Source organism: Megascapheus bottae, chromosome 11, assembly GCF_031878675.1.
Source record: "Megascapheus bottae isolate mThoBot1 chromosome 11, mThoBot2.hap1, whole genome shotgun sequence".
NCBI lineage: Eukaryota > Metazoa > Chordata > Mammalia > Rodentia > Geomyidae > Megascapheus > Megascapheus bottae.
In genome coordinates this window covers 14,361,112-14,386,697 of record NC_143519.1, presented here as the reverse complement: position 1 = coordinate 14,386,697, position 25,586 = coordinate 14,361,112, and the positions used below count along the sequence as shown (strand labels likewise).

General features: G+C 35.0%; 1 protein-coding gene across 3 annotated transcripts in view; it reads left to right on the top strand.

Moving 5' to 3' along the window:
• The window catches only part of Gpc5 (glypican 5), a 1,012,282-nt gene that overhangs the window by 178,825 nt on the left and 807,871 nt on the right, over positions 1-25,586 (top strand). For all 3 annotated transcript variants that reach the window (XM_090341703.1, XM_090341701.1, XM_090341702.1), the window contains exon 3: positions 20,579-21,273. In XM_090341703.1, coding sequence (XP_090197829.1) covers positions 20,579-21,273 — 695 coding nt within the window. The remainder of the gene's footprint in view (positions 1-20,578; positions 21,274-25,586) is intronic.

Sequence of the window (25,586 nt, the reverse complement as noted above, 5' to 3'; positions counted from 1 at the left end):
GCCTTTGGCCTGTGTTAGTAGATGCTATTTGACCATCAGGAATATTCAAGTAGCAGTGAGAGCTTTAGTTTGGAGTAGTCAGCTACATCTTACCTGGAAACACTAGAAGATTTCAGACCTTTAGTCATGCACAAGTTCCATTAAAGATTCTCAGTAGTCTGACATTAGGTGCGGCTGTTTGAGAAAGGACCCCAACTCATTATCTTGACCTCCTAGACTCTTCTCCTTATCCATCACCATGATGCATAAGTAGTTTTTTAAACTAAAACTTTATGTAATGAGAACTATAGGAAAAAATAAGAAACATTATATTAAAAAGTAAGTAGGGTGTATTTTTCAAAAAGACAACCTAAATTGTAGGTTATTATTTTAAATAGATCTTCTGGGAAGAATATTACTGAGAAGGTCATTGTGAGAAGATTGAAACAGGACATCTGCAGGAGAGTAAATGCTTGAAAGAGTCCGGGGAACACTCTAGTCAAGAATTTATTTAGTGTGTGTGAAGAACAATAAAAATACCAGCACAGCAAAATGGGAATGAGAGAAAGGGAAAGTAAATGAGGAGTGAAAAGGTAGCTGATCATTCGTGGTATTGTGGGACATTTTAAGAGTCTTGTGTTTATTTTGAATGAAATAAGGAACAATCAGAGTTGTCAGCCATGAATGTCTTCCTTACATTTAACATTTGTGTGGTTCTTTGTTTTGAGCATAGTCTAGACATGTCTGGAGTGCAGAAAAGACATCTAGTTTGCTGCTATGTGATGGGAAGTTGTTGGCTCATATATACTGTTTAATCCATGAGATTCCCCAGGGATGAGATCACAATAAAAGGAGTGAAGATAAATGAAAATAGGAAATTGAGGTAGGAGCTCTAGGCCCTATAAAATTAAAGGGATAGAGGAGGCTAGAGTGCAATAACTAGAGGACAGATGAAAAAAGCAAAGCAAAGAAGCATAGTGTACTCAAAAATAAAGAAAATGTATCGAGCAAAAGGAATGAGCAAGGATGAAATACTCTGAAGAAGAGTAAAACTCATTAGTAGGTTTGGGAACAAATGGAAAGCACTGATGGTTTTCCACCCTGTTTTGGTGAAATAAAGACAATGAAAGTGTGATAAAATGGATTCTGTAGAGAAGATAATAGGAAATTGGGAGAAGGTAATATCTGAATATTGATTCTGATTACCATGGTAATGTGAGCACAACAATCTAAGGGAATTGAGGAAGAAGCTAGCAAGAAGGAATGGTATGAAAAGATTATCTTCTTCCTCAGAATGTAAGTAATGCATGCTTCTTAAGATCTGGATCCATTTGAATATCATTTTGTTGCTCTCTTCTACTTTTAGCATTTAATCCACTTTTGGTGTTATTTTCCTATGCCTTCTAGTGTGGTTTCCTTGTTGAGTTGATCATTACCTGGTCTGGAGCTCTCATTATGATAATCCCCAACCATCTCACTAAACTAGTTATTTCCCATATTCCCATGATCATTATAACATAATGTCTTCCTGCTTCCAGAGATAGTTACTCTGTCTACTAGCACACTGTACAAAATGTGTGATTTCTTTAGTCCAGTTTTTAAAGTGTTTTTCCCAAATACTTAAAAGCATGCAGGAACTTTAGCAACACAAAAGATGGATAAACCAAACCCTACAGGAAAGAGCTAGCATTGTAATATTTGCAATGCCAATGAACTCACTGCCTACACAGGAATGTTTTATAGCCAAAGGACTGATTTTTATAGAAAAGCATAGCTATCGCTATGCTTTCCAATGGGCAGCCTCTTGGTATACCAATAGGCATACCAAATGTAATGATGCACACTTTGAGAATTATAAGCCTTACAATAGTTTACCAGGATTATTATTATTTCTTTTTGTGGGTCATGGTGCTTGAACTAGGCCTGGCCACTGTCCCTGAGCTCTTCAAGGCTACCGCCCTACCTCTGGGCCTGGTTGTTGTCCCTGAGCTCTTCAGCCCAAGGCTACCACCCTATTCTTGAACCAAGCCATACTTCCCATTTACTAGAGGTTAATTGGTGGTAAGAGTCTCAGGTCCTTTTGTGCCCTGGCTGGCTTTGAACCTTGATCCTCAGATTTCAGCCTCCTGAGTAGCGAGGATTATAGGTGTGAGCCACACGTGCCCTGCTCACCAGGATTATTTTTTATTGTTTCAGTTTTCATCTATAGGATGAACATTTGATGTATTTGGTATCATTGAATATATAGTAATGTATTATTTCACATATCATGGGTATAATTATATTTTTCGATGTAAGTATATTTGTATAGTATGCTTACATATTTGTCAGTGATTCTTGTCTGTCCTCCAGTCTTTAAGCCAGGCTTATTATTTTATTTATTTATTTTTTGGTCGGTTGTGAGAATTGAATTCTGGGTTTGGGCACTGTCCTTGAACTCTTCTTTACCACAAGTGCTCTACCACTTTGAGCCACAGTGCCACTTCCAGTTTTCTAGTAATTAATTGGAGATAAGTGTTTCATGGGATTTCATAACCAGGCTGACTTTGACTTTGGATCCTCAAATCTCATTGTACTAACTAGCTAGGATTACAGTTGTAAGCCACTGATGGGCTTACTTTTAGAAATAATTTAGAATCATTGAATTAAATATGTGACTATCACTGATTATAGATATGCTTTTATGTACTTATTCTACCCTATTTGCAAAATTATTGTAATTTGATGAAGAAGGTAACTTTTTGTTTTTGAAGAATTATGTCTTGAGATAGAAATGACCTAAGGTGATTATATCATATGTTAGGAAGCAACACTAGAAAATACAGTGTAACATTCTATAATTTTTTATAACATTTCCAAAGATGGCAGAATGTTATAGGCTGGCTAATCATGTCAAGAAAGATCAGCAATTCCTGACCAAATTTTGAAAACCATTTCTCCTTCAGACAGAGGAAGAGAGCTCAGGAAATCTCCTGTAAAACCATATGATTCCTGTCTATTTTGGATGAGTGATATATTTGAAATATTTATGCTTTAGTATTTGTGCTACTCAGAGCGAAGCAGCATAAGAAGGAAAGGTTATTTTATACCATAGTTTAAAAAGTTGTAGTGTTTGGTCCGTTAGTTTCTTTGCTTCCACAACTGGAAGGTTGAGGCAAAGCCAAGTGGTTTATATCAGAGAAGGTGGCCAAAGGGAGAGGAAGGGAGGTGGGAGTACACCCTTCCAAGGAGTAACCCCAGGGATATACTTCCACTAATTAGGTCCCATGTTTAATTGTAAACTTGCCAATGATTAATCCACTGATGAGGTATGCTGTGTCCTCATGATCTAATCACCTTCTTACAACTGCTTCTAGCTGGGGAGTAAGCTTCACTACTTGAGTCTTTGGGTCCACTTTATATGCAAATCCCAATGAAATTGACCCTGGTGTTTTATTCTTCATAGTCCCCGCCAAGGCTATTTTTAGAATATTTCCTTACCACACTTATAGACAATTTCCTATCCCAGTTTCCTCTTTGAAATTTTAAATGATGATGGTTTTTAACTTTATACCCTCTCTCCAAACATTCATTCATTTGATAGGTACATGATCTGCATCACTAAACATTTCACAGATATTTTTGTTTTTGTGAAAACTGAAACCTAACAATCCATGTTCTGCGTTCAGATTAAGTTCTGTATATTGCTTCCTGTTTATGACAACCAAGATGTATATTCTATAGTGTTGTTTATTCTTTTTACTGCTCAAATTTTATATTAGCTTCCTGTGCAGAGGTGATGCTAAACTGGGACATTAACCACAGGCTTTGCTTATCGTCCTTAACCTGTGGATTCCTTGGGATGCAAATCATATGCTTCCTATGATTGATGTGCATTTTCTGAAACTGAGCTGAAAGGTACCTGCCTCCTTCTCATGCATGCAGTTAATTGGTATTTTGATTGAACCAGCAGAAGAATAAAAATGCCTATGAATCAAAGGAAATTATTCTCATTAGATATGAAACAAAGAAGGCAGTGGTTTCAAGAACAAATATTATTCAAAAATATTCTCATTAAAAGAAATTGCTCTCTTTGGTGTAATAAAATTCTTCTAAAGAGAAGCATCTGGCAGAATCATATAACTTACTGTAGCATAACATTTGGGTTGAATTAAGTTGCTTCATGCCACAAAATGCTTTCAAGGCTTCACCATATTTTTTATTCCATTTAACTTATCTGTGTCTGACAGTACTGCAGTTTGGCCATATTTTTACTTCGTATTTTGTTAAAGGTATTATATTCTGAATATAGCATAGAAAGTACAATCTCTTGAAGGCTAGAAATAGCACAAAAAGGAATTAGTTCTGGTGTGGAATGTCAAAGCCTTTCTGTGTGGAATCCATGAACCTACATCATGAAATTTCCATACAATAGCTGACTGCTGAACTAAGGCAAAAGAGTTATGGAGATCCATGTTGAGAAAGAGGGAAATCATGTCATTTCATATATTGGATGTACATCATAGAGTTCATTATAACACTGAAATATAAATTTAAACTTACATAGCATCTCAAAGTTGGAGCATTATCCTCTAATCTCTTCACCAGCTACCACTTGTTTAATTTATTCCTTTTATAGGGCACTCCTATTTTTTTAAAAAAAACTTCCCTGCTTACTAAACTAAGATGTGCCTTAATATTACATCCATGCTCAGAAATCTCTTCAACTAAGACATCTATAAAAGCACCTTTAAAGATCATCCCTTGTAGGAGATGAAGAACCCTACCATTGTTTTTTTCCCCCACTTCCTTCCATAGTCTTTATCACTGTGCTGTCTTTACTAGGTTTGTTATTAATATTAGGTAGACTTATTAAATTAACTGTTATGGCTTCCAGCTTTACAATAGCAAGAATAGAAAGATTGGGCACTTAAATGATAGGTGAAGTGTGTGGGCGAGGTCTCCAGGGTATAGACCTTGTTTGTTTTCTAAATATTCCTGCAAATGCACTAAGGCTTAGCCACTTACAAACCACCTTGTTCACTCTGGACTGCCATACAATTTGAGCACTGTGAGTGAGGTAGAGACTCCTCACAGCTCCCCTAATACTTGGTTCTGGAGAGACCAATGTGCACCTGTCCTGTTTTGTAGGGAAGCCGTGGCATTAAGATGAAGTGAAGTTAGACAAGTGTCTTTACTTCCTGAGATTCTTTCCTCATGCTAAGTAGCATACATATATAACAACTGGAATATTGTCATTATTTTATTTTCCCTTTTAATGGTAAGAAATTTCATTATTCACATCTTAGAAGTTCAGAATCTATCTAAATGCTTGCATTATTTTGAGCCATGTATATACATACATATACATGTACATATATACATATATATATAGTCTATAATATATAGTAGAATGTTAGGAGAAGGAACCAATCTTATATACAAAAATAATTCCAGACTGTAGTAATGACTTAAAAGTCTAGTGCTTTAAACATTTACTTATTGTTTATGGGGAAAACTATAGCATACTGACAATTTCAAATGTAAGCAATGAAGTGGGAAAGGCTTAATAAATATACTTTAAACATTGTTCTATTTCTTTTAAATGAATGCAATAATTGCAGTGGCATTTTCTAAACAAGAATTCAACCAACCCATATTTCTGTCGTGAAAACAGACATTAGGGTAAAAGAGCACATTGATTAACTATGTAATACACCATTAGCTTTACAAGGCCTAACAGAGAAGTACTTTCAAATGATAGTGCTTAAATAAAAATAATATTGTGCAATCCTGAATAGTAATTACAAGTGCATTAGGAAAATCAACAGTTGTGCTGAATTCAGACCAAAAAGTTGGTGAGTTATGGTTCCAGAATCATCATCGGAATGTGTTTGCAACTAGTGAGGAAAATTTCATTGTGTAAGTCTCTGACAGGCACATTTTGAAAGTATAGAAAATGTGCAGAACATGTACTATGTTATCTCTCATCTGTTTTGCTGTCCCTTGGTTATCTCATATTGTTACAGTATCTCACTTTGTTATCTGATGTATTGGATATATTTGTATTTGGTTATTTGAAATTGGATAGGGAAGGGGGAAAACAAGATGAGGAGTGGGGGTTAGGGGAAGGGAAATGGGGACCAAGACATGAGAAAGGGTATCAATGTGTATGAATTAATGCACCTTCTATCTGGCAAATATAATGTAACCCTTCTATTAATTACAATAAAAATATATGAAAAAAAGAAAATGTGCAGAACAAGCACAGTGCAAATCAAAGCGAGACAAATGTGGTTGTTTCAGATGACAGTAGTGCAGTTCTGAATGAATTGATAATGATTGCATGAGCAATGCAGAGTCAGTCAGAATATGATTTCAGTTACAGGTAAGTCAGAGAAAACACACCAAAATATATATGTGCATTATCAGGCGACAGTGCTGGTACACTATTTTAAAGTAGGAGTGAGAGTATTCCGTTTAAAATGGGATATTTGGCCAGAATAAAGATTTTTAACAGCCTTGCTTCTTTGTCAACATGTCTTCTGTGGACTTTGTAAGAGAAATTTCATTATATCCACAACAAAAAAACCTAGGGAAGAAATTAGTATATGACTGAGATGTTAAGATTTTAAAACTATGGAATGAAACAATGAGAGAAATATATCCAAACTGCAGACACATATTTTATAGGGGACATACTAAGCCCAAAAGAGGGCTACTTATGTCTAAATTTTATAAAAAGGTAACATTTCCATCAAAAATATAACTGTAGTTTCAAGACAAGCTATTGTCATTGAGGGTTCAATGCCTACCCAATATTAAGAAGGCATTTGACAATCAGAGATTCACTTGCCCTTCTCTTCAGTATGATTCTTGTAAATCAGTTCTTTTATTAAGTTCTTAGTAAATCCAGAGTATAAGAAGGATCATTTTAGGTTTCTAAGTAGAATTGTATCAGTTATATTTCTGAAGGACTGTGAATAGAGAGGAGAGACTGATTTATGAACAGAAGTAAAATCACAGGTTGGCACTTTACGAGCATTAAAATTCAGGAGGTAGGGGTGGGGCTTAAATCCAAAGCTTTAAATGCCAGCATTTAACTTTGGCTTGTTCTCTGGCAATAAGAATCTTTTCTGTTTTAGGGGGAGGGAATGCTTAGAGCAGTATTTGGTGATGATAAATTTATTAGTGTTATATTGGGATTAGGAGAAATTGGTGTCCAATTTATTGCAAGAACAAACTATTGTGGATAAACCATAGTGGTAGCCATGTTATAACATATTAATAAAATCTGACAAATTGATATAGCACAAGAGAAAGCATCAAAGACAACTTGTTAGTGTGGAGTCTAGTATGTGTGGTATATAAAATTGTGAAAGCAGATAATTTGGGAAAACTAAAGCGAATCAAATCTTATTCCATCTGTTATGAAACATAAACCAATGGTTTTTTACTAGAAGATTAGTAGTTGTAGAACCTCCAGCAGCCTACCACCAATCACTGAGTTTCTTCCTCTGCTTTATTCATTACATTAATTTGGTATTCTCACAACTTTATGTGGTGAGATAATGTTCATGTAGGTATACTTCTTAAACTGTGCAGAGTTAACTGTGGAAGATAGACTATTCCCAGAACTGTTTTTGGTTCTTGTGAACGGATTCATCATGATAGTTTTTCACAAACTGCCAATGATTATAAAAATGTACCAGACTGGCATGGAATTGCCAAAATATTTTCTTCAGCAAAGAAAGATTGAATTTTCAACAGAATAATTATAATCCTGCTATGCTCCCTAGCAACAGATGTATATAAGAAAGGCAACTTGGGTGACAATCAGTATTCACCTCATTTTATATTACTCTTTATATTTGACATTGGTAAGCAATTAAATCCCAGGAAGTGATCACAAAGGATAATTAGATTTAATATAGACCTCTCCATGAGCATTGCTTTTGATATGTAGACATAATTAGTGCATTGAACATAACTTAACCCTAATTAAGTTGATTAACTTGGGCAATATTTGCCTTAGTTGAAGTAATGAGCATGAGTCTAATGAATTTTTTAAATTCACCTTATTTCTTACATCTACTAGTTTCATGACTATTTCATTAATTTTAATATGCTTTAGAGTTATACTAGGTGGTGGAGTGGTCTTCTTAAGTCTTGAGATAAATAATAACTGTGTTGATGAAAGTGGCAACACATTCAGCAAAAGGGAAATTATATTCTTAAGGGTTTTGTGCCTCCCCGACCAAAAGAGTTGTTTATAGCAACTGTCTGCCTGCCTACATGTGTGTGTATGTATGTATGTATGTATGTATGTATGTATGTATGTATGTATCTATCTATCTATCTATCTATCTATCTATCTATCTATCTATCTAGAGCCACAGCACCACTTCTCGTTTTCTGGTGGTTAGTTGGAGGTAAGGTCTCAAGTACTTTCTTCCCTGCATTGCCTTTGAACTGTGATCCTCATATCTCAGCCTTCTGAATAGCTGGGGTTACAGGCATGAGCCATCAGTGCCCTGCTCAAGTTATTTCTAATATTTCTCAAAAGCATTTACCTCTTTAAAAAAATCCAAGCCGGGTGTGGTGGCTCAAGCTTGTAATCTTAGCTTATTCAAGAGGCTGAGATCTGAGGACTGCAGTTCAAAGACATCTCGGGCACTAAAATCTGTGAGACTCTTATCTCCAATTCTCCAATTAACCACTGGAAAACCAGAAGTGAGAGTATGGCTCAAGAAGTAGGGTGATAGCCTTGAACTGAAGAGCTCAGGAACAGCACCCAGGCCCAGAGTTCAAGACCCAAGACTGACAAAAAAAAATCAGTGACTGCCTTTATTACTAATGATAAGTTCTGAATTTATACACTAACCAATTGCCTAGCCATAGTGTTGGTAATTTCAGGGACATGAAGATTTTGTTCTTCACAGTTGTGTTGTCCTAATTCATTTGGCTCAGTGTAATAAATCCTTACTCAATATTTGCAAACAGTGGAGGGAATAGTAAGACAAAGCAGAAACTATGCTTTGGGGCATTTAAAAATCGTTCTTGTTCATAGCATTGCAAAATCCCTTTTTGGCCTTCTTCAAATTTCAGTGAAGTTACCAGAGGCTCTGCACACTGCACATAGCAGGCAGACATCACCCAAAATTCCTCTTCTTCCTTTTCTGTAGAAAATTTTCTAATCAACATTCTTCTACAATTCCAGGGTAACATGCCTGTCACAACATAAAAGACTATGAAGGTATTTTTTTTTACCAAATTCCAAGTCTATAAGTACATGATAGTGACTCATGCAATCATTCAGTATCACCCATTCCCTCAAGAATATTTCTTTGCTACATTGCAAACTCTTAAGCCAGTTGCGGGACTTGAGCAGCATGGAAAATCAGGTGATATAAAAGTCATCATACCCCTGTATAAAAAATTGAATTTACATTAAGCACAATGACTTTAATAGAGAAACAAATATTCATTCCCCTTGGTAAGATAAATGACATTGCAGGCATACTGATGTCTATAAAGTTTCCAAGTGATCAGATTTATTTGAGAAACAATCATCATAGGAACACTGGATGTTTTTCTCAGTAAGCAATTAATATATACCTTTTAACTTTAATAAGAGGGGCTGAGGTAGAATCATAGGATGAACAGAACATGCCTTTCACCACACAGACCGTAGGTTTGGTCGATTTAGATATATTAACAAATGCTTACACAACTCACCATGAATGTCACACACAGCATGGTATGAACTAGTGGATAATGTGCTTTTCCTTTTGTATCAGTGGAGAGTTGTTTCAAAGACCCTCCCACAAGTAACAGAATGTATGAATGCTCAATTACTGCTTATAAAATAGTATAGCATTTATTTATAATTTCAGTATACTTCAAATCATTACTGAATTACTTACAAACAGATTGCTTAGGGAGTAGAAGCAAGGGAAGGAAAAATCTTTCACAAATTCAGTGCACACACAATTTTTTCATATATTTTTATTGTAATTAATAGAAGGGTTACAGTATATTCACCAGATAGAAGGTGCATTACTTTACATACATTGATACCCTTTCTCTTGTCTTGGTCCCCATTTCCCTCCTCCCACCCCGGCCCCTCATCTTGTTTTCCCCCTTCCCTATCCAATTTCAAATAACCACATACACATATATACAGTATATCAGAAACCAGGTGAAATACTGTAACAATATGAGATAACCAAGGCACAGCAAAAGAGATGAGAGATAACATTGCACATTAAGGAAAACAATCACTCATTATATGGCTTTTGTTTCTATATCCTGGAGGTCCTTTCATTTAGCATCATTCTATATGGCCTTATGTATCTCAGTTTTGTTCTGTTGTAAATCTCTGCTAGGAGAGCCCAAGGTTTCTAGTGATTATGACAAATGAGGGAAACCACTGAGCCTATGTTCCGTTGAGTCTGGCTTATTTCACATAATATGATTTTTTCTAAGTTGTTCTTTCTGTTGTTCTTTCTGACAGCAGCATAGAATTCCATTGCACACATACATTTTTACCAAATACTTTATTTTATTTTATTTCCAGTCCTGGGCCTTGAACTCAGGACCTGGGTACTGTCCTTGGGCTTTCTCAAGGCTAGAGCTCTACCACTTGAACCACAACACCATTCCTGGCTTTTTTCTATGTATGTAATACTGAAGAATTGGACCCAGGTCTTCATACATGGTAGGCAAGCCCTCTACCACTAGGCTAATCTCCCAGCCAATTTTTTTTTTTTTGCCACTCCTGGGCTTGAGCTCAGGGCCTGAGCAGTGTCCTTGGACTTTCTCAAGGACAAAGCTCTACCACTTGAGGCTCAGTACCACTTCTGGCTTTTTTCCTATGTATGTGGTACCGAGGAATGGAACCCAGGTCTCTGTGCATGCTAGGCAAGCACTTTACCACTGGGCCAAACTCCGGCCCCCAAGTGAAATATTTTAAAATAACAAAAGGCTAAATTTCTGCATGTGGAACATACAGAAATGAAGGTTGAATTGTATGACTCACAGACTGATGAGCAAAACTTCACACTGAAGTTGTTATTAAAAATGAATCTAAGTACAATATGACGCTAAATGAAAGGACCTCTAGGATATAAAAACAAAGGCCATATAATGAATGATTGTTGTCCTTAATGTACTATGTTATCTCTCATCTCTTTTGCTGTCCCTTGGTTATCTCATATTATTACAGTATTTCACTTTGTTATCTGGTACATTGGATAAATGCGTATTTGGTTATTTGAAATTGGATAGGGAAAGGGGGAAATCAAGATGAGGGGTGGGGGTGGGGGGAAGGGAAATGGGGACCAAGACATGGAAAAGGGTATCAATGCATGTGAAATAATGCACCTTCTCTCTGGTGAATATAATATAATCCTTCTATTAATTACAATAAAATATATGAAAAAAAAGCTATATGGTCATATAGGATGAGACTCAATGAAACTCTAGAATATAAGAACAAGAGGTTTATTTTTGTGATTGCTGTTCTTAATGTACTGTGCATTTTCTCTTCTTTTCCACTTATAATTAAGCTCATGTGGTTACTGTACCTGACTTTGTTACCTGGTATATTGTATATATGTTTGTTTATTTGAAATAGGGAAGGGGAAAAACAAGATGATTAGGAAAAGGTAGGGGAGAGAAAAGGGGAAAATAAACATGAGAAGGAGTATCAAGGTTCGAGAAGTAATGTACGCATTACCTGACGAATGTAACATTAACCCTTCTATACATTATCCCCAAACAAAAAAAAATGAATCTAAAGGGTGGGGAGTTTGGCCTAGAGATAAAGTGCTTGCCTAGCATGCACGAAGACCTGTGTTTGATTCCTTAGTACCACACACATATAAAAAGCCAAAGTGGTGCTGTGGCTCAAGTGGTAGAGTTTTAGCCTTGAGAAAACCCAAGGACAGAGCTCAAGCCCTGAGTTCAAGCCCTGGGACTGGGCTTGAACTTGAAAAAGAGATGACGCTGAGTATTCCAGTTAGACAAGAACTAGAGAGGAAAAGGAATAAGGAATACACAAAGTCTAGATTAAACCAAGCATCATCATGTACCTGAAGCACCACCTGTATCTATCTATTCATGTATCTATCCTGGGTTTTCATGTATGAAGCCACAACTGAGATAACTATATCTACAAATTGTGTCCACGAATTCTATAGTAACTTGTGCACATTAGAGTATAAGAGACTTCGCTATAGACAATAACTAGAAACATTTTACTATTATAATGTTGCTTACAGTTGGTCATTGACTAATGTACAGTAATATATATTAACTGCACTTAGAAAAATATGATGAAAATAATTTTTGAGTATACTTTGAAATTTATAAAAAAAAACCAACTCTGGTAACTACTTCAGGTAAGTTAGTCACATGAAATTGTATAATAGAGTCACTCAAATACTCCTGGTGGAATTTTACCAGGTATTTCTTTTTTTCCTTTTATATGTTCTCTCAAGCACAATAAATCCTTTCTGAATACTTATTGTGAACATTGAAATAGGCTTCATGCTTTGAGAAAAACTAAAGACTTTTTTAACTGTATTGAAGCTTTTTGAAAGCATTGCTACAAATTATATGTGGGAGAATATATGACTTTGAGCTACCTGTAATTTCATCTAGAGAATGGTTGTGAAAAGGAGCTGGTATTGAGTGTGGTTGGGCAGAATTGGGCTAGTCTGTAATTGCTGAGGTTTAGGTGGCCTAGGCCTGGGGCACTGCTGTGAAACCTTTGATGAGCACAGTGTGCAGATCTATCCAGCAAGTGGGTGAGAGAGAGCTTCTTTCCTATTTGACGCCTGTGAAGTCTGCATAAAAAGTGAAAATGGCAAGAGTAAAATAAAGCACAATAATAAAAGTATGGACTACAGTATGAGCAATGCTGAAAAGATGATGACACAAATAATGCTGATGATTATATTGAAGCCATTTATGACACTGTTTTAAGAGCATCATGGATAATTCTTGCAAAATGAGCATCCACAGTAGGAATCCAATATAGAACCATAACTTGGTGATTTCATTAGCAAGCAGAACTGATTAATACATTCCTAAAGGGTGCTTTTTTAACTTTTTAATGATTTTCAAAGATAACTTATCATTTTCCAAGAAAACAACTTTTAACAAAGAAATAGATACTTATCCTAGTTTTTTTTTAATATTTGGGGCACTAGCTACAAAGCTACTATATTTTTTACTTTATTAGGCATGGCAGATGGCTCTGAGGAATGCTTCAAAGTGGGAAGTTTTGTCTATATTTTTTTGCTAGCCCTTGGTCTTGAACTCAGGGCATGGGAACTATCCCTGAGTCTCTTTGTGCCAAAGGCTAACTCCTTACCACACGAGCCACTTTTGGCTTTCTTTTCCTGAGTAAATCATTGGGGATGAGTCTTATGGACCTTTCAGCCTGGGCTACCTTTGAACCATGATCCTCATATCTCATCCTCTTGGGTAGCTGGAATAACAGGAATGAGTCACTTGTACCTGGTTTATATTTATCTTATAAATATAAATATAAAGAGAAATTCAAGCCCTTGAACTGATTATGGGAACATCTGGGAGATGAATGAGTTCATCTGTTCAGTTGTTTTTCATTCCTAATAGGATGACATTTCAATTGCTTTGTCCTTGTTGTGAAACAAACAAAATCCCAAAAACAACAATGTGGATTTCTACTCTTATTTAAAAAACTCTTAAATAAGGGATGTAATTTATTTTGAATTGGATATATGCTTAAAGAAAATATCTATTAGTTCATATTTTTAAAGTCATAATTTCAAAATTTAGATTTCTAAAAAGTTACATTTCATTGTCTGCATTAAAATTTAGATTTCTAGCCAATTTGGAAATGGCTGCTAGTATCCTATAGGTCAATCACATAATTGTTTCACCGTACTCTTTCTGCTTTTGACTGTGTTGGAGTATTTTCTAATGGCAGCTAGGAGAGCAAGGATGGATATTGTGGTACAGAACTATTCTTTGTTTGATTGATTTTGTGCTTTATAACCCATTTCAGTTTCCAGGAGGTATTGCAATTTTTCCTCCTGCTATTTGGAAAGAATGCAATAGTCTAAAAGATTGCCAGCCTCCTGGAAGAGTTTCTTGTCATGGTAGAAAAAGGACATTTATTAAACTGTAAGTTTGAAGTGGCTACTTTCAGCTCGTTTCTTTCTCTGCTTGCTAGCCTCTACTTAAGGAAGCACTTAAAGGTGACATTTAGAATGTGATCCAATGTAACCCTCCAGAGGACCAGAATGGAGATGCTCAGAACATCAGGAGGTCCAGAACAGAATTAAAACTATTCTTGAAATTTCTTTAAGTTGAATCATCTGATATTTAGAACATAAAAATAGTGAATTTAGAATGAAATTATATTATATATGAGTATATATGACTATATATTATATATACTATATAATATATATACTATATATACTATATAATATATAGTCATGTAATGAAGATGATATATATATATATATGAATCTATATATTGAAGACAATATTCTTGTGTTGTTAATGGAATTCTCTGGCTTTTGATAAAACTAGTGAAAAGAAACAGATGTGTTCTTAACACTATACTGTAGGAAACATTCCAAGAACAGTGATGTGAGGAAGATGTAACTGGTTATGGTGAATGCTATTGGGAAAGAGAATCACCAAAAATATCGCCAAGCTGTTAAAGAATAATTCTTAAAATAGCTAATATGATAAGTGATTTGTGATGATTTAATTTCCTAGAAGTAAAGTTAAATATTATGACAAAATACACTACTATCAGTTTAGAGGATGCTAAGTGTTTTAGCTGGAGATCACTCTCTTTTACTTGTGTAAATTGTGCAGAGCTAACTTTGGAAGATAAGATGGATGCTACTTATCATTATGTAGTCAGAGTGCCCATGCATCAATTTATCTCATGTCAGACTCATTTTCATTTAGAAAGCCACATGCTACTTGATAAAATGCCCCTTCAGCATCCAGCTATCCTTATGTTTTAGTCTTCATAAGACAAATAAATATCACTTAGTTTACTGAAGATTTGATGCTTGCATTTGGTCCTGGATTAAACATTACCATTAAATGAATATGTGAAAAGAAGTATGAGAACATTTAGCATGTTTAGAATTGAAGTGAAAACAAAATATGTTGAGGCACTAGGATTCTTTTAGAATTCCAGCTTGAATGAGAAAGAACTCTTATAGTAACAATGTTAGAATATATATACATATATATAAAGCATATATAAAATCAAGAGCTGAGCTCTCTCTATACATATATTTATATACACATAGAGAAATAGGTAGATACATACATACATAGATATATGCATAGATGATATAAAATCTACAGCTGAAGGTCAAACTCAGACCCTTGTACTTGCCAAGTAAATACTCTTCCACTGAGCTAAAGCTATAAACCCTGGAATACAGTTTTAAAAGAACAGTTAGTAAAGTCTGTCACCTGTGGCTTAGCCTGTAATTCTAGCTACTCGAGAGGCTGGGATCTGAGGATCCTAGTTTGAAGCAATTGAAGAGTATCATGAAAATCCATGATGTTATTTCCAATTAATGACTGCCCCCCCACCAAAGCCAACCAGAAGTGAAGAGGACTGAGCACTAGACAACAGAATCTCTTGTTTCTTTTTCTTTCCTTGTAGTTCATTTTGAAAAGTATTATTTCCTATGATCAGATGTACTTAGCTATTGAGCATTTGTAGTTTACTGCTTTACGAATCTTACAGTGTGAATGGGAGAAATTTATTTTTACAAGTTGAATAAAATGAATCCATTAAAGTATATAACACTTATTGCCAGTGATGATTGTATTACTCACTTTTCCATTGCTATAATAATATAGATTAAATGACTAACAGAAAATAGCTTTACTTTGCTAACAATAAGAATATTAGAAAATTTAAAATCTTTAAAATTAGTGATGGAATAATCTATAGTTAGTTGTTTGGCAGTGATGTTAGTTCTTATATAAGTACTTAATTGAGTTTAATTTTTACTAAAATATTTTTCAAACACAAATTATTATAAATTTATACTAGAAATTAACGTAATGCATCCTGATGACCAAATTAATGAAGAGTGAAATGAGAGAGAAGGAACGTTGAGACAGCAAGATGCCATGCAGTGCTGTCTTGGGAAACTAGATTAATTACCAATATGCTACTACTTGACAATACAGATTAATATCCGTTCACTATTTATTTGTATAGATGACTAGTTTTTAAAGAATAATATTATGAATCATCCTGCATTACATTAAAATATGTCATTAAATTAATATTTCAGATAACTTTTATTACATGTTTTACTTTCCGAAAAAATTGAGAAATATGCAAATATAAGGAATGAATTCAGTATAAACACTTCTCGGCTGAAAAAGGTTGCTTATTTTATTTAAATATGCACATCTTCAGAACAGCTATAATGGTCTTCAGATGAGTACAAAATTACTAGATGCCATTCTGCTAAACTCATTAGAAGTCATTTTTATTTTTTTAAGTTAGATGGAAGTAAAATTCATTTTAATATGTATGTGATAAAAACTGATTGAAAAATTAGTCTTGGAGAAGACTATCTATCCATTTATTTATAATTTAATGTGCAGAGACACATTGTGTCAGATACAAAGTAACTTTGAAGTGGCAGAGAAGGAATGAAATACCAGTGCAGCAACATAATCTGTGCTGTGAGAATTACACTGCACAGAAAATTTAAATTTACTCAGAAATGTCTCTTCAGCCTAGGTGTATATTGTAAAAATCATCTAATTATTGATAGTTGATAAGATTCAATCTACTTTCATTGCTATAGCTATAGACATCTGTGACCATAAATTATAATTGTCACTTTATATTTTATATTTTTGATATACTTTAAAGTACTATGGAGCCATAAAATATTTTTGATGTCAGGCTGGAGAAGTTGTTATAACAGTTATTTCTTGGTCATTACCTTTTGGAGTCAGTTTTTATCTTTAAACCAATAAAGTCCTACAAACATTAAGTTTCTCCCTTTGCAAAAGGCTACTTGCATGAGTCTTTACTGACTTTACAATTTGTCAAATTTAATTTTATATCAGTATCACCTGATGTTGTTTTCAATATTTTATTTAAATTTAATCCTTGATTTAATTGCCAGACAGGATATTCTGTACTTAAATCTCTCTTGGATTTATGATCACTGGTTTTATACATAGAATTTTCTTTTACACAGCAGCAACTATGTTCTTTGGCCATTATTATGGAGGTTCATATTTCTATGGAAAAGTTAGGAATAGATTTCAGTCTTAAGTATTATGTCATGAAATGATCATAGAATGTTAATATTAAAAACTGAAATGGATACAGATAAACTTCAGATTACAGCGGCACTTTCTGAAATTTATATGTGCAGGTAAACACAGTTCCCCCAAAACATGAGAATTCTATTTCAAGAAAAATTATTGTTTTCTACCACTTAAGAAAACTGAAAATTATTCTACATTGGTGGATTTCATTTGATATGCCTTGAAAGAACTGATTAAAATCCCCAGTGACAAACACAAACTAAAAGAAGAGTTTATCTTTGTATTTTATTTCATGGTTATTTAAGAAAACCTAAAAAATATTTAGACTGATAGAATGAAAGTATTACTTGCCCATCGCTATTTGTCTAGTTTTATATCTAAGACTATCTCCTAGGTATTCCATCTCTAAAGATATAGTTTCTCTTTAATAATTGCATAGACTGGCAATTATTCAATAGATCTTTAGTTTCGGAGCACTGATTTTATATAGAGATCATTCTTTTGCAAAATATTGAATATTGTACTATGACATTTCACAACTTTTCATTCTTGCTAATATATCAATTTTAATTTGATAAGAACAAATACAAAAAACAAATTGATACTATATCTAAAATATACTTATAACTGAGAACACTATCCGCCTCCACCCCCCTAAAAAAACCCAAAAACAAATCCCCAAAGAAACAGATGATGGCTGGGATGCAGCCAAAGGCGGGTACTTGCAATTTATCACATGTTTGGTTGTTGTGTTTTGGAAAACAAGAAAAGTAGCTGGGCCCTGAAGGCTCATACTTGTAATCCTAGCTACTCAGAAGGCTGAGCTCTGTGGGTAATGGTATATGAAGCTAGCCCAGGCAGAAAATTCCATGAGACTCTTATCTCCATTAAAATACTCAACCAAAGCCTGATAAGGTACTAGGCTTAAGTGGTAGAGCCCTAGCCTTTAGCGAAAAGAAGCTCAGAGACAGTGTCCAGACCAAGAGTTCAAGCCCCAGGTAAAGCAATTAAAAAAAAAAAAAGAAACCTAAATCAGAAGAAATATTTGAAATAAGATAAAATTAGAATTGTAGACATTATTTAGAATTTTATAAATTACAAATTCAAATACAAATCAAAATTGGTTCATTATTAATAATAAAGAGTACATTTAATAAAGAAATAAGAAATTTAAAAGAGATGCTCCTAAGTAGAAATGTTTTCTTTAATGTTGCTTCCACAAAATAATTTATTTTTGTAAATCATAGTTGTGGACAATGACAGTCAAATCACTGCAGTAAATTAATGATGCTAGAATTTCTATTTTTATTTTTTAAATCTTGCATATTTGAACATCATTAGGACTTGGCAGAAATCACATGGAATATTTGCATAATCATGGTAAATGACATTCAAACTTTATTCCAGTGAAAATAATTTAGCCAGTGTGGGTCATGCAAATACATACATAGCATGAAGCTTAAAATCTTGGATAGCACAGAAGAATTCATGTGGCCATGTTCATCACATCTGTTGCTCTTTTGAATTCTCCTTCTTCTTCCCTTTCATATTTTTCACATTTTTATTAGGCCCTGAAAACCTCTTTCTATGTAAAATTTAATATGCATCAATAAAAATCCTGTTTAAGACCTTACAAAATCCAAAGGATCTAAGGATTTCTTTGAATCTATCATTACTTAACATCTTTACTTAAAATGAATTTGATTTGCCAACATTACAATTTTTTTATTGGTAAGCAGAATCATTTGTGACCTATCATCATTGACAGCCATATACAAACAACTGTCAAAAATGAGCCTGTGTTGGAAAAATCATAATAAGCTTAAAACTTGTTTTAGTTCAAATCATAACATCCAATTTGAGTTTTACAGTTGTGCTTGCAGATGTGTGAGAGTCATGTCAGAGCTGAGAAGCAGCTGTGGGGTTGTGGTAGGAAATGGCAGAACTGCTTCCTGTGAACGGAGCACACTTAATGATATTTTCAGTTGCCTTGTTTCCAGCTCTGGCCAGGTTGAAAGTTGCAGTAGAAAAAAGGGTTGTGTTTGATTGCAAGGGAGACACCTCATACATCACAGTAAAGCTTGAAACCAACACAAATGAGTCTAGAGCAGAACAAGAATACACTGCAGTCCTTTTGAAACTGGCTGTTTCTTCTTAATTGTTCTGTGATACATAGCACCGTAGCAAATCTGTGCTATGGTTTACTTTATTATCGTACCTGAATCTATATCTCAGCTTTTTATTATTCATTTTTATTTTCTTGCATTCCTTTTTTCTTTAAAAAAAATAATATACTCAAACAGTGCCTTCATTACTGTATTATTGTATGACCTTTTCCAACTTAAATTAAAATAGCTATGGGATTATTTGAGATAATCTTATTGAAGGCATTTTATAATGAATTACATATTGACACAGGCTATTGTTATTATTTAGGCTAATTATAAAATATTCTTGCTGTGCATCCAATGTGGTTTAGTGCTTTCCAATGTCCTCATTTGCACTACCATTGTGACTGCTGATTATTCCTGTCACCCATTTTTTAGGTCTTTCTTCCTTTCATCTGTAGATAAATTGTTCTTGGTTTTGACTGTGGATAAACTGATTTGGCAGAACCAATTACTTATGTAAGAAATCAAATGTTCTGCTGTGAAGTCCTTGTCAATGAGATAGTAACAACAGAATGTAATTGATGGGGGTTGGGTATCAACAAATAAAATTGCTCATGATTGTCCCACTGTTTAGCAAGGTATAATAATTCAGTTTTACTTACTTTTCAGCTTGAGTATGTTAAAACATCTAAGGACTTCAGAATTTCCTTTGTAATTTAGCCTCTCTTTGTAGTTACTATTGTGCAATTTCCTAGCTTTCTTGCTGAAAGGAATAGATAAAAAAAATCATGAGAGTTCAAGTATTGAATGTGGTATGCTTGATACACAACAAACTCTGGAGACTAAATGTAGTTATTACTAATGGGCTATGAATGATGACAGAGTCAATAAGGAACTACCTGCATGGGTAACATCTTTCTGATTTTTAGGAGTCTTTGATTCTAGGAGATATGTCCTATTGAAACATATGTGTTTGTTTTTGTGCCATTGTGGTACTAAAATTCTCCCTGGAAAAATAAGTTAAGAGGTGTAGGCTGAGCATTATGACATTATTATCTAGCTTAGCCAGGTTGTATTACGTTGATTTACTGTTTGGAGCACAGAGATGACATTTTTGAACATGGATCCTAAGTATTTTTAACTTTTCTGCCTTTGCTGTGTTACAGAAACCCTTGAAACTCTCATCAAACAAGCAGAAAATTATACAAGCATACTTTTCTGCAACACCTATCGGAACATGGCCTTGGAGGTGGTCGCCTCCATCCAGGAATTCTTCACCAACGTAGGCCTCTATTTGTTTGGTGCAGATGTGAATCTTGAAGAATTCGTGAACAGGTTTTTCGACAGCCTTTTCCCTCTGGTCTACAACCATCTCATCAACCCTAGTATGACCGAGAGGTCCCTGGAAGACACAGAATGCCTCCGTATGGCCCGTCGACAAGTGAGTCCATTCGGGAACGTTCCCAAAAGAGTCAAGGGGCAAATGGGACGGTCGCTGCTGCCCAGCCGCACGTTTCTGCAGGCGCTGAATCTGGGCATTGAGGTCATCAATACCACAGACCACCTGCACTTTTCCAAAGAGTGCGGCAGAGCTCTCCTGAGGATGCACTACTGCCCGCTCTGCCAGGGCCTGATCCTCAGTAAACCCTGCATGGGATACTGCCTCAACGTGGCCAGGGGCTGCTTTGCTCACATGGCAGAACTTAATCCACACTGGCATGCCTACATCCGGTCCTTGGAAGAGCTGTCAGATGCCATGCATGGAACCTACGATGTGGAGCACGTGCTGCTGAACTTCCATTTGCTGGTCAACGACGCTGTGAGGCAGGCTCACCTCAATGGACAAAAGTTATCCGAACAGGTAGGGAGCTACTGCTTGGGTGTGTTTTGTTTGTTTGTTTTGTTTTTTGTGTTTTTTTGGTAACTGGAAGATTAGTCATGATATGCATAAATATTGATGGTTATTACAGTCTTATGAGTTTAAAATTAGGGTAGTCTAATGAGTTATAGGAAATGGGAACCAACTAGGAAACTGGAATTGGTAGATTTCCAGTTGGTAAATTCATGAGATGGCTAGGGGCCATTCCAAAACCAAGAGTCACCCTAGACTTGAATCTGTGACTGGCAGTGATTGACCCCATAAAACTAGTCAAGTTTCTTAGACTCTTTGAGCTTCCATGTTCTCATTGCCACAGAAAGAGATTGACAATATACAACTTCTAAGATGTTCTTTTTTTGAGGGGGGAGGGATGAGGCATAAGTGTCATATGTGCAAAATATTAGTAGTATTTTTAGAATTCAAAAGTACTCAACTTTACAATAAAAATACCACTTATATATTCATGAAGCTCAAAAACTTGATAACATGGTATTGAAAATATCCCCCGCCCCCTCACCCAGAGGGCCTGGGACTATGAAACTTCCCAGAGCTTCTTTTTATCAAGCCACAGTGCCACTTCCAGCTTTTTTGAGTAGTTTATTGGAGATAAGCATCTCATGGGCTTTCCTTGTCAGTTTGGCTTCAAACCATGATCATCAGAGCATAGCTAGGATGCCAAGTGAGAGTCAGTACCCAGTTATAAAGATTTGTTTTTAAAATGAAGGCATCAAAGAAAGAGAAGTGTTTTCTCTTCTTCCTATTTTCACAGAGCCATTTACAACATATCCTTGGGGTCTTTCAATAATAGTTTTCATGTCTCATGGAGTGAAGGAATGTGTTCTGTTGCTGATTCTCTTAAATATTTCTCATTAAGCAAAATTTCTGTTTTGCAGTAGCAACAACAACACGTCATCTTAGCCTGGCACTTTCTTACTGAATTAATAAGAATTGACACTATTGCCAGTTACTTTTTTCCTCTTGTAATTTCTGATAGAAATTGGACCTGAAAAACTGCATTTTAAGCCCTGTACTTAGGATTTGACTATTTGTGGCCCTTCTGTGAGGTGGAATGGGCGCCCTCCACAGGACATAACAATCAGGATACCGTGCCCTGTGAGCTGCATTTCAATAGTACTCCAGCTAAAATGAGCTGACTGTCCCTTTCCAGTGTGTAAAGATCTCAATTTGATAAAATAGAGTTTGTTTTCTCTTATCCCTTTGTGAAAATCAGACCTTGACAAAATATAATAAAACAAAATGGAAGCACTATGACTGCTGAGTTCTCAAGTGCTCTACAGATGGAAGCATTCAGATCTAAGATATAAAAGGATAATATTAAGATATCAAATATCTCCAAAAAGGGAAATTACATAAAATCCAAGACAATGATAAGAATTGGTCATGGACTTGAGACAAGCTGTTTAAAGATTTGAGAGGAGCTTTCTAATAAATGTGGGTGGGTTTACTTTGGAGACCCAGAGGGTGTTTTTATACCCTTAAAATTCTGTTGTGTAGAATTGTCTATTTTTGTTTAGTCCCGCAGATGAAAATAACATGAGACTATAGTAGACAACTGTGTTTTTGAATCTAGAGTTTTCTAGTGATTCACTGTCCATGACAAGTTATGATGTTTGCTGGAGCTTCTATTGGCCTGTGAGAAAAGGAAGAGTTAAGTGAAATCTTGTCAGTTTCTGACATTTTTAAGCCTGTTCATTCCTTTCCACATTCTAAGGCCAGTCCCAGGAAAACATCAGTGAAGAGAATTAGCTTAATGTCTCATTTTAGCAGTGACTTTGTGTTTTATGGTTCAGTTTTCCACAAAACTTTTATCATATGAACTTTTGGCGGATTTTCAAAAAGCATTATTTTTTTTTCCTTAAAGCAGATAATCTGATTTCAGAGTAAATATTCTGATAATTATCTTGCAAATGATTACTAACAAATTGTAAATCCTTTTTTTAATAAAAACGCCTGAGTTGTTTATTTTTTTAACCTAAAGGGAAGGAGAAGAAACCGACTTTAAATTTCCTTGAAAATCAACTCATTAATATTTATTCCTGCCAACTTCAAAGTGATTTATAAGTTGTTTATCAAGCTATGATAACCAGTTCACACATCGATGAATTTAACAAATTCAAAATAAATTACTAGAGAGCCACGATATAATGACTTCCTCACATTACAGAGCAGTATGTGAGATCAAGTACTTCTAAGTCAGGTCCTCAGTAAATAAATATTTCCACTGAGACAAATCCACAGAAGCATTTGATAGACTATACTTATGTTGGATGAATTTCAACTGAAAAAATTTTAAAGCTCTCACTTGCTCAAGAAAATCATAAATATCTTATAGATAGAAAACTCTTAAAGATGCAATAGCTAACTAACAAAAGACATTTTAAAAGTTCCCACTTATTCTGTGGATTAAGGCAAAATGTAATTAATAAGACAGAAGCAGAATCTGAAAGGAGTAGGAATTAAAAACACGAGCTATCCTGTCAGAGAAATTTTTGTATCAGTCTCTATATTTACTAGTTATTTTTGGAAACTTCATTACTTATTCTCTTTGCTTCTGTGTTCACTTTGGTTTAATGCAGCAAGAAAAATACATATATCATAGAGATATCATATGAGAAAAATTAGATTTTTATGCTTAATGCCTGGTGAAAGTAAACCTCTTTGCATTGGATCATGAGAAGATTATCCAGTCCAGCTTACCTTGCTAAGGCAGATCTTTATTTTATTTATTTCTTTATTTACTTATTTATTTTGGGCAGTACTGGAATTTTGAATTTGGGGCATCAGTGAAATATCATTTCTTCCACATCTCCAGTCTTTTTTGCATTACGTATTTCTCAGAAAGGGCCCCAAACTTTTTGCCAAGACTAGCTTAGGGCTAATCCTTCCTGTCTACTTCCCAAGTAGCTTAGATAACAGGAGTAAGCTATCATTTCGGGCCTGCAGAGATCATTTTGAAAAAATTTTGCCCGCTGACTTGACTTGTAACTCCCAGTCAGTAATAAGGATCTTATTCTCTAGTAGTGGCTGAATTGTTTGTCCTAATAATATATTACAATGCATTGAAGTAGATCTGTGTTTCAGCCCTTAGTTAATTTTGCTTCACAAGCTTTGTTACATCCTTCCCCTTATAGAGATTGGTTCTCTGCATGTAAGAATCATAAGGGTGAGGAAACAGGGTACTAGGGATACTTAATTTGATACTATAAAAATTCTGAAATTGAAATGATTGACAGTAGTGAGAACCAGTCAACATCTATATAATCCATGAGGAAAATCTAAAATTCCTTAGAAACATAGTGCTTAGGTACTGGAATCTCACACTTGCCTTTCTAGGTATTTGAGAGGTAACAATGGGAGGCTTGTGCTTTGAAAACAGGCCAATCAAAAAGCTCATGAGACCTACCTCAACCAATAAAAAACATGGTAGGCAGGCATTATCCCAGTTCTGTGGGAGGCTGAGATAATGATTCAGGACATCTGGGCACTGATGAATAAATAAATAAATGAACTGTGAGACCCTATCTCAACAGCAAAAGTGAGACTATATCTCAAAAACAACAAATAAAAAAAAACAATAAAAAATATGGATGCATGACTTATACAATACATTGTCTACCTGGTAAGTACCAAGCCTTCAGTTCAAACTCCAACATACACACACACACACACACACACACACACACACACACACACACACACACACACACACAGTCAAGCATAAATAATTCCTCGTCCCGTTCCATCTCCTGAGGATTGAACTCAGGATAGGGTACTATCCTTTAGCTTTTTAGCTCATGACTAGTGCTACACAATTTAAACCACAGCTTCATTTTCAGCTCTTTTTGGTTGTTAATTGTAGATCATAATCTCATGGACTCTTTACCCTGTGCTGACTTGGAACCATCGTCTTCAAATCTCAGCCTCCTAAGTAGCTATTTTTACAAGTGTTGCCCATTGACACCCAGCTTAAGTAATCTTAAATAAATGTTTCATAGAATCACAAACATTACATGGATAATGCCTCATTTTAGGTTTCTGACAAAGACTGTGATATGCATTACTTGAGAATTAATATAAAGAATCATACTTTTTCTTTGTATCTAATTTCTGAAGAGAAGAAAAAGTACATACAGTCTCCCCACAACAGTGGTCATATGCATGTGGACAATTTCAGGCATCACAAAGTACTGAGTATTTATATCCTAAGCTATCATCTGTGGTATCGGAGACTATAATGGTTTGGAGATAAAGCTAAATTTTGGTCACCTTAGCCT